Consider the following 13,546-nt stretch of genomic DNA (forward strand, 5'->3'; position numbering starts at 1 on the left):
GTCGTTGCTGAACGGACGAATTCAATACGTACGTAAATAAAAATAGCAGATACGATACAGTCTCTTGCATGTTGCAGTTGCATTTTGGGATACAAACAAAAATCAAAAGCAATAGCCTTGCAGGAGAAGACTATGAATTAAAAAGGGAATTAAAAAAGGAAAGAACCAGAACAAAAGAAAAGAAAAGAAAATTAGAAAAAAAGGGAATCAGAGGAACCGTACTCAAAAAAAGATTGGCAAAAACTCAAAACAAACAAAAAATAATCCTTTTTTTCTGGAGATGCAAAAGGAATATGGATTTAATGGGACATGAACTTGATGGTCAATAAGAATAACTTTTGATGGAAGTTCAATAGAGGAAAACGGTAACAAAATGACTGGGAAGCAGTTTCGTAAAGCATTTGATACATCCAAGGATACTCGTTTCATCTTTGCTACTCTAAACTGAATTGAGATCCTGTTTAGCATTCCTTCATATGAAGCGAAGCTCGGGAGTTTAGAAAGAATGCTGTTTGGAATGCTTCTGAAATGCATATGTTTGCCTAATCGAAAAGGACCAAAACTCTACCTCAATTTACACCTGTTCAGGATGTATGTTTGTTTACACATCAAGTAAACAAACATGAAACGAATGTAGAAGACCATCCACAGGAGAATAAAAAGATTAATCTGATTTCTTCTAGAGGTAAAACAAAAAGAGAAGCCTACAGCACCCCGGATTCCCATGTTGTCTCCAACCATAGTACTAACGAGGCCCTCAGACGCTTAACTGCAGTGATCGGACGGGAACTGGTGTTTTCGCCTAGGTATGGCCGTAGACAATTTCTTTAAAAATTTGAATAATTAGTACTAAAGGCAAGGACTCTTAAATGGGTGCGTGTTAGTGGTAGTTTTTGTGATCATCTGAATTTAAAACTTATTCAAATCTAACTTAATCTTACTACTTGATAATCCCTTAAGTGCAAGTTATGGAGTCTATTCAAAATACTGTAATCCACATATGATCTTCTCATATAGTCTCACCCCTGGGACAAACTTGCTGATCTATGTTCTCACAAATAATGAATTGGAACCTTCACAATAGTAAACATTAACATTTGAAACAAAACAAATGTTTGCGTGAGATGTTGCCCCGGATTATGAGATACTTTCTAAAAAAGGACTGCAGATAGTGCTAACTATCATTCTCTTGTGTTATCTATAAAAGTATGTCTTATCTTGGTCTGCAGGGGATGATCAAATAACAGAATCGCGTATTATTCTCTTTTACCCTCTACCAAACAGCACCTTTGTATATAGCTTAATTGGAAACGATCAGAACAGAATATATGAATTGTAAAATTGAAGAATATGAAGGATAACATCAATTGAAAAGAATTAACTGGTAAAGTTTAAACATTGTGAAGAGAGCTATGAAACATAAATAATAATATTTACGCGCGTTGTTTAGGGAAAGAACAGTTCTTTGAGTTAAAATTATGCGTTATTCAATTGCTGGATTTCTCAACTTTCAATTCGTTTCTATCATAGTGACCAATATCCTCAGAAAGACATAAATTTTCTTTATCGTGGTAGAGCAAAAAATAAATGTCTTTGAACTTAAACGCTTAAAGTGTACAATTATCTACCTCGCCTACAACTTGGAGACGGCGTGTAAGTTGAAAAAGTAGAAGTTCATGCTTTCACTCGTGTTTTTTCGTTATCCTATTTACATATGTTTATTGGCTTTTTGTGTTATTCGTACCCTTCTTGCTTTTTGGGTGTTGTTGGTTTCTTTCAACTACTCAAAAGCAATGCAAAATGAACTCCTGTTTCAATTTTTAGAGCATGATTTATCGCAACCTAGGTTGCTCAAAGTCGAATTGAAATTATGGGAAAAATAATACAAAAATCCTTGCTATAAAACAAAAAAACAACTTTTTTCAGAAGTAATTACATCACGGCTTCAATGTTTTCTTGCTCATTCTAAATGCAGCCACTCTTCCGTTAGTATGATATTGTTACTTACACCTCTTCATTTCGTCTTCCCTACCCTAACGGGCTTTATTTACCGAAAATTACTTATGTCTAAACGTGGATATTCCGACTAATGACATCTAGAATCTCTTACTTTTCACCACTCATATTAGACATAGCCAAACACGTGCAATGCTTCCTTACTGTCTATTTAGATTTTGAGTTCTATATAAAGTCTTTGGTAAGAGCGTAAAGTTTGTTTGGTACAAGTGATTCTCCTATAAAAAATCGTCCAATATTCGTGGAACGTGAGAAATCACGACGAACTACGGTTGAAAAAGGTTATAGGCCGTCGTCTAATAGCAGTTTGGAATTGCATACGGTCTTATACTCTTGCAAAAAAAAAAAAAACAAAAAAACAACTATAACGTGATCCCTATTTAAAGTTGATGAAATCAACAGAATTCTAAATATTTATTACAACGTTTCATTTAACTGGCGTCATATTCAATCCCCCAAGTTTCAAGTCATTTTATAAAGATTCGGCTTTCATAACGTTTTCTTACTGAGTTGTTTGTTTCCCTTAGTTGAATCAATGGCAGTACAATTCCCTCTCATTTCGTTAAGAGGCATCAAGTTTCTGCCGAGTCAAGCGATATCTCGTGCTTACCCCTGTTCGTGTACTCGAGGAATTTCATCATCTCTTTCTCTTTCACTTTCACAAAAAAACCGTATATTGAACGAGGGTGTGAGAAACTTGCAATATGCCTCGTTTTCGACTGTATCAAGGTCTCGCAGACTAAGAGGCGCAATCTCCAAAGGCTATTTTTCAAAGCAATACAGTGCCAAAAGCAATTCCGATTCAATCTCGTCAGGTGTCGGTTCTAGAGGGAACTTCCCCAACAAGTATAAAGATACGGTCTATTTTGGTTATAAGCCTAATGTCTTTGCCGGAAAAGAAGAACAGAAAAAGAAAGTAATTGACTGCCTCCGAAATGAACGGAAATCAATTCCTGATGGGTCAATTGAAGACGAGGTATATCGTTTTTATGATCATATAGGGTTAGATGACTATTACTTTCAAATGGAACCTATGGAAGCGATCGCTGAACATATTGAAATCATTTATGCTGCTAAAGTAGCTGCTCGTGCGTCTCATGCAAGAGAAGAACTCAATATTCACGTTAAAAATGAGAATGATGACTCCGCTATTTATTTGGATAGTGCTCCTGTTACACAGATGGAATTGGATAAATCTCATGAAATAGAACAGGCCATTTCTAAGCGTTACTTGGATAACCCAAAAGATGATGCCCCGTCTTTTCGCCTTGAGTCATTCACCTCAACCGCCAACATTGACCGTGCTAGTACAGAAAATTCTAACATTCACACCTTTCTCGTGACCAAATGTAATTTCATTGACCCCTCTAACAGTATATCTTCCTCACAAGAGATTCCCAAAATTGCTTGGGTTTCAGACCAAACGTTTTTGGAAAAGGCCTCCGAGCAAACTATTCAAATGTACCAAAACGTAATGGATACCGTGCTAACTCGTTTCGGTCCCGCTGTTGGTGTGTTTGAGCATCAACAGCGTTCTGAAATCCGTTTGGTTATCGGTTATCGTCGTGGATCCATTATGAGATACTTTCCTTCAATCTCAAATCTGCTCCGCTACTACGGTTTGTCTTCATTTCGAACATATATTGAGCAATTTAGTAATGGTGTAACCATCATCAGTTACAACTTTAAATCTGAAAGTTTTAAGAATGCAGCCAGTTCTTCCTCTGTTGAGGAGCTTTTCGATCAAATTACAAAGGAAGCTTCTCTTTTATACTGTTTACCTTATACTGATATCGATTCCATGTTCACGTCTTCCAAGTTATCCATCCAAGAGGTTGCTTACGCTCATAGTGTCCGTGTATTTTCTGAGCATGTAATGAATAAGCTTGGCAGCGAATACACAAGTTTATCAGCTATTCTTGACCATTCAAATCACCTTCATGTTGAGATTTTGGACACAATTAAGCGCCGCCTGTCAGTTCTTGCGTTTACTCGTACTAAGATCCATGATATAATAGTTAAATATCCTCAACTGGTTCGCATGATGTTCGATCAATTCTACCTCCAACATTCTATCGGAACTGGATCTTCTCGACGTCTACACCGTGCTAAGCCTGATCTTTCATCCCAATCTCTAGACCCACAATTCATAACTGAGATATCTACCGAGAAACTTATGGAAACTATTCAGAAAACTTGTGCTAACGATGAAGACGTATCCGTTATGGAAATGTTTGTTAAATTTAATAATCATCTATTAAAAACGAACTTTTTCTTAACTACAAAAGTCGCTTTAAGTTTTCGGTTTGACCCTTCATTTTTAGACCAAGCTCAATTTGGAGATCCTCTATACGCTATGATCATGTCTGTCGGTAATGAATTCAGAGGTTTCCATTTGCGCTTTAGAGACGTTGCTCGTGGTGGAATCCGTTTGATCAAATCTGCAAATTCCGAGGCTCTTAATCTTAATGCTCGTGGACTGTTTGATGAAAACTATAATTTGGCTAATACGCAGATGCTCAAGAATAAAGACATACCTGAGGGAGGTGCCAAAGGTGTTATTCTTTTGAATCTCAAGTATCAAGATAAGCCTGCATTGGCTTTCCAAAAATATATTGACAGCATCGTTGATTTGCTAATTCCAAATGAACAAGAGCAAATAGTGGACAAGTACGGTAAGCCGGAAATATTATTCATGGGACCTGATGAGAATACTGCTGATTTGGTAGACTGGGCAACCTTCCATGCACGTAATCGTAAAGCTCCTTGGTGGAAATCTTTCTTCACCGGAAAAAGCCCTAGTATGGGAGGTATTCCACATGATAAATATGGAATGACTTCCCTTTCAGTTCGTCGTTATGTGGAAGGCATCTATAGAAAATTGAATCTCGATCCAACCAAGTTAAGTAAAATCCAGACTGGAGGTCCCGATGGTGATTTGGGTTCTAATGAAATAAAACTTTCCAATGAAAATTATATTGCTGTGATTGATGGAAGTGGTGTTATCTATGATCCGGCTGGTCTGAATAAATCAGAACTTTTGCGCTTAGCCAACGAGAGAAAGATGATTGATCACTTTGATACCGCTAAGCTTAGTGCTGAAGGCTACAGGGTGTTAGTCAAAGATAACAATGTTAGACTTCCGAACGGGGAAGTTGTAAACAATGGAACCACTTTCCGAAATACTGCTCATCTTCGTTATAAGGCAGATGTGTTCGTTCCTTGTGGTGGACGTCCTGGTGCCATAAACATCAACAATGTTGATCAACTAATTAATGAAGCTGGAAAACCTAAAATCAAATACTTGGTGGAAGGAGCTAATCTATTCGTAACTCAAGATGCCAAGACTGTTTTAGAAAAAGCAGGAGTAGTTGTGATTCGTGATGCTTCCGCCAACAAGGGTGGTGTGACATCTAGCTCATTAGAAGTTTTAGCATCCTTATCCTTTGACGATGCCTCCTTTATAGAGAATATGTGCGTGCGTGATGGAAAAGAACCAGCATTTTACACGGATTATGTGAATGAAGTGAAAGAGATAATTCAGGAAAATGCCAACATGGAGTTTGAATGTCTTTGGGAGACCCATAAAAAGCAAAAGATAACTTACACCAGCCTGAGTAGTAAGCTTTCTGAATTGATTGTCAAGTTGGATAATGAGATTTACAAATATGAAAAGTTATGGTCCAATAAACAATTCCGGAATCTTATCCTAGCCAAAGCAATTCCCAAGACTCTCCAGAAAAAGATTGGACTTAGTCAAATAATTGAAAGAGTTCCCGAAGCATACTTGCGCGCTATTTTCTCAAAATACTTAGCTAGTCATTTCGTTTATCGCTATACCACTTCGGGAGATCCCTTCGCGTTCTTCGATTTTATTTCTACTGAACTAGCTAAAGTTCATGCTTAAATTATACCTGTGTCGTATCTCTTCAAAAATCTCAAATTTCGTTGCTGTTACTGAGTCAGTAAGAAAGCTTTTTTTTTTCTTCTATTTAGTGCTTTGTTTGTTTTTTTGTTACTCTTATATTTTAGATACAAATTATTACGGTAAAGGAATATTTTCACCATTAAACAAAAAGAATAATGAATATATGATTGAAGAAATACTTTTGGAGTAACCGAGTATTTGAAAGATCATGAGAAGTAACTAGATAAATTGTAAAACCAATATATGGAAAAGGGGAAAAATATAATAGAAAAGTTAAAACTGAATTTATCAGCTCATAATCACAAAAATGAAAGTTGATTAATGTTGGTACAATGAATTGACTGTCAGATTGCCTTTGTTTCATGGTCAAAAGTAGGTGCAAAAGCAAATTGCTTACAGACTCTAGTGTATAATAAGATATAAATCATATACAAAACAGGATTAGTGAAAGAAACGAGTTCATTTTCGGTGCTTTCTTTTTCAGTACTAAGTAATTATAATTTATTTTTGTCATAAGCTTTCCTGATTTCATATTCCCCTAGATACCTAAAACTAAATCATACAAATTACAAGACCAAACGTAGACCCCAGTATGCCGTAAATCAAATTATTCCTTATCCTCGCTTCCTTTCGAAACCGGTTCTTCCTTTTTAGGAGGAGATGATGTCGAAGTAACTTCATCTTTTTCTTTCTTTGATTTTTTTTGCTCGGCAACCTGTTCGGAAGAGGAGGAAGAGGTAGGCCTGTTTTGTTCTTTTGTCTTCTCCTCTTTATCATTGAGAGGAGTATCAGCCTTCTTTTCGACAGAAAGCTGTGCAATTTCCTCTGCTAAAGTATCAATATCCGTCGATGTTAGTTTCTCCAACTCTTCCGACCAACCAAGCATTTCACAAAGTAAACGGATATGCATTTCACAATCACCTAATACAATAATGTCTTTTTTGCGCTCTCCAAAGTCACCGGCCACCTCACGATTAATCAAAACACGTTCACAATTGTCGGAAACAACTTCAGGCAATTCAGCAAAAGGATGAACAAGCAAACTCGTTCCAACGACGAGTGCCATGTCGCAGTTCATCGTGTCATCTTCCATTTCCTCAAAAAAACCGAGAAGGGAGTCCTTCTCCATAAAACGTAATCATTGGTTTTATTAAGCCCTTACAATGTACACATTTAGGTACTTGCTTTTGCTTGATGCAGGATCTTACATATTCCGTGTCACACTATAAAAGGTTAGCCTGGAGCAATCTCGTTATCTCGTACCGTTTGGTAACATTCTATACAGCGGCTATACTGGAAAGAACCATGAGCTTCCACTAAGTAGTCTTCGGGAACACCAGCTAATCGTTCCAAAGTATCGATGTTTTGTGTATAACATTTTTTCAGCAACCCTTTGTCGTGAAGCAAACGAATAAAATAATGGGTGTATGTGGGTCTGAATTTTTCTGGCATCAATTCGTATGCCAATTCGTAAAATGGACGAGGATTTTTCCGAAAATAAGAAAGGTCTACTCAGTTAGAGCGATTGCAGCAAAACCAATGGAACATACCAAATACAGCCTCCGCATAAGGGAGGTCAAATCTAATAGAGTTAGATTAAGGCTTCTTCATGAAAGTGATTATAACTTTTTCTCTTACCTCTGTAAATTATTGTAGATACCAGTCTCAGGGCTGAAAATTGTTAACCATTACCACTCGACATTGTAATCTCAATGTGTATACCTTCGAAAATCAGGGATTCCAGCAGCAGTACTAATTCCTGCTCCTACCATAACACATATTTGGTTTACTTTTCCATTGTTAACATATGTTTTCACCAATGAAATCCACTTCAGATCCTTAACAAACCTTTCTTCTCTTTTATTAAAGACGCAATCTTTTCCAAGTTTTTGTGAGCATTTTCATGCGTGGATTTTGTAAATAATCCCATTTTTTCTCTAATATTGCCTTCTAATCTGTTCCTTTTCAAATCACGCTTCAAATCCGTTTCAAAAAGACGTGTATATCATAAACTTTCCCTAATTTTACTCAATTGGACGCTATAGATCCAAAATCGCTGTTTTTCACTATATTTCCAGTGTTTCTGGTTTGTTTACGAAAGACGTAGAAGGTAGCATTTTCAAAAGATGAATTTTTAGGAGCGTTTAACGAAAATCATTATACTTAGCCACGTCATAGGAGTATAACTTAAAGGTTTTCGTTAGCATTCCCTAGTTTTCGATAAAAATCTTTACAAATTGGAAATAGAGTTCGCTAACCTTTTCCATTTTCAACTTGTTTACGTCTTACACAGTACCAACTACATTGCCAAAAATACAGAATAACTAGGCGGTAAAGACACGATATTTTAGATGAAACAAAGGTTTTCCGCTTTAGATATCACCGCAATTGGTGCAGAGTTGCGAGAGGAAATTATTGGATGTCGTTTAAATAATATTCATGACTTGAACTCGCGTACATTTTTGTTGAAGTTTGGAAAACAGGTAATATATTCATATATTGTAAGTATAAATGTATTAACGAAATTAAATTTAGGACAAAAAATACTCTCTGGTTATCGAAAGTGGATTTCGTGTTCACTTGACGAAGTTTCAACGCGAAAATGCCCAACTTTCTGGATTTGTCACAAAACTCCGTAAACACATCAAGTCCAGGCGGCTAACCAATGTGTCGCAACTTGACACCGACCGTGTTCTTGTGTTTACTTTTGGTGGAGGAGAAAATGACCAAGATCCTTCATGGACATACTATCTTGTTTGTGAGTTTTTCGCAGCCGGAAACATCTTGCTACTTGATGGCTCTCATAAGATTCTAAGTTTATTACGCGTGGTTACGTTCGATAAGAACCAAGTCTACGCTGTTGGTCAACATTATAATCTTGATCAAAGCCGGTTAACGCACAATATGGGCAACCAGCAAAAGATGCCTCAGATGACTGCTGAAAAATTGACTCAACTATTGGAAGAAGTGGCTGAGACTTCCAAGGCGGAGAGACTAGCTGCTTCCCAAAAGCCGAATGGCAAACAGCCTAAACCCATTACCCTTCGTAAGGCACTAACAGTTCGCCTAGGAGAGTATGGTAATGCATTAGTAGAGCACTGCATTCGACAATCAAACTTGGATCCTTTACTTCCAGCTGATCAGTTAAGTGCCAATGAAGACAAAAAGAAAGAGCTGCTCTCCGCTTTCCAAGCCGCTGATGGTATTCTATCTTCAATGGTAAAACCACCAGTGAAAGGTTACATATTTTCAACTCAGCAAAGCATTCTTGCTGATCTCTCTGTTCCTAACAAAGAAGAGAGGAAGGATGTACTCATGTATGAAGACTTCCATCCTTTCAAGCCCCTGCAATTGATGCAAGCAAACCGTGTGTGTAGCGAATTTCGTTCGTACAATGAATGTGTTGATGAATTTTTCTCTTCTTTGGAGACACAAAAAATGGAAAAAAGGGCTCATGACCGTGTTATGACCGCTGAACGTCGAATCCATTCAGCAAAAGATGAACAAGAAAAGAAAATTAAGAATCTACAAGAAGTTCAACATGTCTCAGCCACCAAGGCTCAGGCTATCGAAATGAATTCCGAATTGGTAGAAGCCATTGCTTCGTATATCAGCAATCTCTTAAACCAAGGAATGGATTGGTTAGATATTGAGAAACTCATACAGGTTCAAAAAAGAAGAAGTCCCGTTGCTGCTTGCGTAGTACTTCCTCTTAAACTAAAAAATAACGCGGTAAATATAATGCTTCCAAACCCCAATACACCATTGGACGCTGTAGACGATGATTATGCTCTTTCAGACGAAGATGAGTCAGAAGCTGAATCTTCTAATCAGGCTAAGCAAGAAGCGTCAAAGATTGTTGTCGAAATAGACTTGTCTCTAGGTGCTTATGCTAATGCTCGCAGGCAATATGAGAAACGTCGAGAGGCCATCGTCAAAGAAACTAAAACTTTGGAAGCTTCTTCAAGGGCTTTGAAAAATACTCAAAGGAGAATTGATCAAGACTTGAAGCGCTCAACAAATGCTGAGAACCAAAGAATCCTTCCAACCAGAAAAGCCTTTTTCTTTGAAAAGTTTCATTGGTTTTTCTCTTCTGAAGGGTATATGGTAATTGGAGGACGAGACGCTCAACAGAATGAATTACTGTTTGCAAGATATTGCAATAAAGGTGATGTCTTTGTATGCGCTGATTTACCGAAATCTTCCATAGTAATTGTGAAGAATCGAAACGCAAATGACCCTTTACCTCCGAATACCTTGCAACAAGCAGGCTCATTGGCGTTAGCTTCTTCAAAGGCTTGGGACTCAAAGACGGTTATTAGCGCTTGGTGGGTTCAAATTGAACAAGTCTCAAAAACAGGATATGCAGGTGATGTTCTGCCAGCTGGAAGTTTTGCTATTCGAGGTTCTAAAAACTATCTACCCCCAAGTGTTCTTACTATGGGTTATGGTATATTATGGTTGTTAGACGAACAAAGCACGGAACGTCGCTGCAAGAAACGTGCCGAATTAGAACTGGAAGATACGCAACAAAGAATCTCTGAACTTAAAGTGGATGTGGGTTTTGAAGCTGAAATTTCTCAACCAAAGGAAGAAGCTTTTGTCCCAAGTGTAACTGAATCAAAAGACAGTTTTGATGAAACACCACCTGAAAGCTCCAAATTACAAAATGTTTTTGACCATGATGTTCACATTGTGAGCGAAAAACGAGGTAAAAGAGGTTCCAAACCGATAACGGCTAAAAAACCCTCCGCAAAAGAGAGAAGAGAAGCTCGTAAGAAAAGACGAGAAACTGCATTGGAAGAATCATCTAAGAAACCAGTTTCCATTGAAGATGCGTCAGATCCTCAAGCAATTCTGGCTATCCTAAAACAAAAGAAAAAGAAGAAATCAACGGAGACACCATCAACACCTGAAGCTGAGAAGCCAGAAGTCCAAAGAGAAGAAAGTGAATCAAACCCTGAGGATGCTGACAAAAATTCAGAGAATACGTCTAAAGAGGTAAAAGAGACTACTCATGATAAGGATGATCAAGCGACATTGAAGCCTCAAAGATCAGAGAAAAAGCATAAGCAAGCAAAATTAGAACGTGAAGATATGTCTCAAGAGTTGTACGAAGAAATGTTATATGCTCGAGATGCTTTAACACCAACCCCAGATGCTACAGATACTATTGTCAATGCAGTACCAACATTTGCCCCTTATAGTGCGATGGCCAAGTTCAACCTGAAAGTCAAAGTAACGCCGGGATCTGCGAAAGTTGGTAAATCTGCCCGAGAATCGATTGCATACTTCACAAAAGCCCTTGGGAAACCTTCTTCCAATGAAGTAAAGATTTTGGAAAATTTGAAAGATGGAGAAATTGTTGCACCATTTAGTGTTAATAGATTACGGGTGGTTTTTGGATCTGGCTTGAATTCAAAAAAATCCAAGAAATAAATGTTACGGCTTAATTAGTGAGTTTAGTTTCTTTATAATGACGATATAATAAAAGTAAAAATTTTGGTTTATAATACGAACAGAAAAAAGTAAAGCATAAACAATGGATTCAAAACTATAAAAGTATTAAAGTAGAACTGTAGAAACTCACGTATAGAAAAGAGTGGAGAGTCATTAAAACCATTCTGATTGCTAGTTATCCAGCAAAAGTGTGCTAGCGCTCAACATAACCTTGTTATTACTCTTGGAAAGAATATTTGCGATTTCTCGAGCTGTTTCCAGTTTACGAAGCTCAACAAAGCCTGGCTTATTTTTAATAGCTTCACCAATCAATTGGGCGGCTCTTCCTTCACCTTGCGCACGAACGATAAATCCTTGTTTTTCCATACGAGCATGGTCAACGTAAAAGGTAGCTAAAAATGAGTGTTGTTAGTCGTCGTACTTCTCAAAAATTTCTAAACGGATTAACACACGTACCTCTTTGAGCATCCTGTTGAGCAATTTGTTTAGCCTCGACAGCGGCTGTAAACTCGGGGGAAAATTGAACTAGAATTGAACGGTTAGAATGTAAAATAAATGAAGAAAAGGGATCATGCTGATGTAAAACATGGAAACTTACCATGTGTCAAAGAAACGTCGTCCAACAGAATATTAAATCTAGCAGCACGTTTCATCAAGTTTTCACGAACCAATCGAGATACACGTTCACGTTGGGTAATCAGTTGACTGGCATTAAATTGAGCAACAACACTTTTCAGGACTTCATTGACAATGGATGGTAAGACCCGCTCATCGTAATCTCCGCCTAGTGTCCGATAAATTTTGGGTAAAGCAAGAACGTCGGGACGAGAAAGAACACGGCAATTGATATTGACCATCTGAAGATCTAAAAGGAGAAGGTTAGTAATGAGTATTTAAGGAGATTGATGATGAATGGTTAAAGTTTTCGCTAATAAAGGAAGAAAATAAGGGAAATCTTTTCAACAGAAGAAGCAACCAAGATTCTTCATACCTTTTGTTCCGGTCAAAGAAGAGACATTTCTGGGTTTTGCACGGACATCATAATCAATAGGAGTTTCAATCCAAGGAATGAGGAAATGGGTTCCTTCCGGGTAAATAAAATTCTTCACACCTCCGACACGACTGTACTTAATGGCACGGTGACCACCGTCCACGTTGAATAAAGAAGTTTGAACGGCAAATCCAGCCAGACCTAAAGCAACTAGCAAGCCAGTTCCCGTAAAAGCGTATTTTCCCTTAGGCATTCCACGCTTTATGATCTCATTCATTTGCTTAAAGGGTCTTTGACGATTCATCCTGAAATTCCCTGTTTGGCAGTTGCATCGGACTTGCTGCTACGTTTTCTTTATACAGTCTCCTTCGGTTGTGTACAAGTTCACTATGTGAAGCTACGGTGGTTGGTATTTCTCTATACACTTGTTATGATAATGCAAGGAGCACGTAATACCAATCCCATCCCAAGCTGTATGTTAAAATGACAGTAGGTATGGTGTAGATATGAATGAGAATCAGGATATGGATGGGAGAGATGAAACGAATCTTGGTAAATCAATCGACTGAGTCTATATCTTATTGTTACAATTGTGTATCTGTCGTTGTTCTCTTCTACAAAAAACTTGATTTGACCATTACAACCGTCAAGTCGTCGTTGAATAGCAAATCAAATTTGGCTTTGCAAGAACAGCTCTTCTGCAAATTTACTAATCTGTAGTGTGTTGGATCATCTAGCCAAGGAAGCTTATAAATGAATGAAACGATAAATAGACGAGGATAAAATGGATCACTATAAGATTATGTACTCCTAGAGTTGCAGAAAAAATGGAATCTATTCTACTTCTCTTTCACTTTCCAAACATGCAGTGATTTTGCCCTATTCTTTATTGTCTCCCCTGCCTTTATTGTTTATTTATAGTTGACCTAATAATTTCTTTAGCATGATACACTTTAGGTATCTGTGCCAGTGTCATAATAGGTTACCTCGTTAGCATTCATCATATTACAACCTGTTATAAGAATACATTAGCGAATATCAGTTGCTATTCATAAGCCTAAAGAAATGTGTTTTATAATAAGTAAACAGAAAATTGACTCTTAGTCGTTTTCATTTATTTAATCAGATCCCTGGACATATTACTATTCTTC

General features: G+C 37.5%; 4 protein-coding genes and 1 non-coding gene across 5 annotated transcripts; 2 read left to right on the plus strand and 3 right to left on the minus strand.

The window, feature by feature from the left end:
* Nucleotides 1–701: 701 nt before the first annotated feature.
* Nucleotides 702–816, minus strand: SPOG_16301. The gene has a single exon (XR_001203103.1). It is a non-coding gene; the product is annotated as a 5S ribosomal RNA (ribosomal RNA).
* A 390-nt stretch (nucleotides 817–1,206) lies between these two features.
* Nucleotides 1,207–6,139, plus strand: SPOG_00819 (NAD-dependent glutamate dehydrogenase Gdh2). Its single transcript, XM_013168995.1, has one exon. The coding sequence runs from the start codon at nucleotides 2,552–2,554 to the stop codon at nucleotides 5,921–5,923; it is 3,372 nt and encodes a 1,123-aa protein (XP_013024449.1). The 5' UTR covers nucleotides 1,207–2,551; the 3' UTR covers nucleotides 5,924–6,139.
* A 412-nt stretch (nucleotides 6,140–6,551) lies between these two features.
* Nucleotides 6,552–7,874, minus strand: SPOG_00818 (Sir2 family histone deacetylase Hst2; the record flags this gene model as incomplete). Its single annotated transcript, XM_013168994.1, has 7 exons — nucleotides 6,552–7,064; nucleotides 7,153–7,167; nucleotides 7,208–7,452; nucleotides 7,495–7,526; nucleotides 7,583–7,615; nucleotides 7,667–7,733; nucleotides 7,793–7,874. 7 exons carry the CDS (start codon nucleotides 7,872–7,874, stop codon nucleotides 6,552–6,554), a joined length of 987 nt encoding a protein of 328 aa, XP_013024448.1.
* A 343-nt stretch (nucleotides 7,875–8,217) lies between these two features.
* On the plus strand, nucleotides 8,218–11,463 carry SPOG_00817 (DUF814 family protein). The gene is made up of 2 exons (XM_013168993.1): nucleotides 8,218–8,427; nucleotides 8,480–11,463. The coding sequence occupies exons 1-2, from the start codon at nucleotides 8,296–8,298 to the stop codon at nucleotides 11,381–11,383; spliced, it is 3,036 nt and encodes a 1,011-aa protein (XP_013024447.1). The 5' UTR covers nucleotides 8,218–8,295; the 3' UTR covers nucleotides 11,384–11,463.
* SPOG_00816 (prohibitin Phb2) lies at nucleotides 11,432–12,711 on the minus strand. Its single transcript, XM_013168992.1, has 4 exons — nucleotides 12,396–12,711; nucleotides 12,003–12,269; nucleotides 11,861–11,929; nucleotides 11,432–11,796 (listed from the first exon to the last, which is right to left on the minus strand). Exons 1-4 carry the CDS (start codon nucleotides 12,697–12,699, stop codon nucleotides 11,576–11,578), a joined length of 861 nt encoding a protein of 286 aa, XP_013024446.1. The 5' UTR covers nucleotides 12,700–12,711; the 3' UTR covers nucleotides 11,432–11,575.
* Nucleotides 12,712–13,546: the final 835 nt, after the last annotated feature.

The sequence above is a fragment of the Schizosaccharomyces cryophilus genome (assembly GCF_000004155.1).
Source record: "Schizosaccharomyces cryophilus OY26 unplaced genomic scaffold supercont4.5, whole genome shotgun sequence".
NCBI lineage: Eukaryota > Fungi > Ascomycota > Schizosaccharomycetes > Schizosaccharomycetales > Schizosaccharomycetaceae > Schizosaccharomyces > Schizosaccharomyces cryophilus.

What these genes read in the sequence shown, in the direction of transcription:
- SPOG_00819 (XM_013168995.1), top strand. Translation starts at nt 2,552, where the DNA reads ATGGCAGTACAATTCCCTCTCATTTCGTTAAGAGGCATCAAGTTTCTG.
- SPOG_00817 (XM_013168993.1), top strand. Translation starts at nt 8,296, where the DNA reads ATGAAACAAAGGTTTTCCGCTTTAGATATCACCGCAATTGGTGCAGAG. An exon ending in TGTTGAAGTTTGGAAAACAG is followed by an intron (nt 8,428 to 8,479) that starts GTAATATATTCA and finishes AATTAAATTTAG; the next exon opens with GACAAAAAATACTCTCTGGT.
- SPOG_00816 (XM_013168992.1), bottom strand. Translation starts at nt 12,699, where the DNA reads ATGAATCGTCAAAGACCCTTTAAGCAAATGAATGAGATCATAAAGCGT. An exon ending in TTCTTTGACCGGAACAAAAG is followed by an intron (nt 12,270 to 12,395) that starts GTATGAAGAATC and finishes TTCTCCTTTTAG; the next exon opens with ATCTTCAGATGGTCAATATC. An exon ending in CGACGTTTCTTTGACACATG is followed by an intron (nt 11,930 to 12,002) that starts GTAAGTTTCCAT and finishes GTTCAATTCTAG; the next exon opens with TTCAATTTTCCCCCGAGTTT.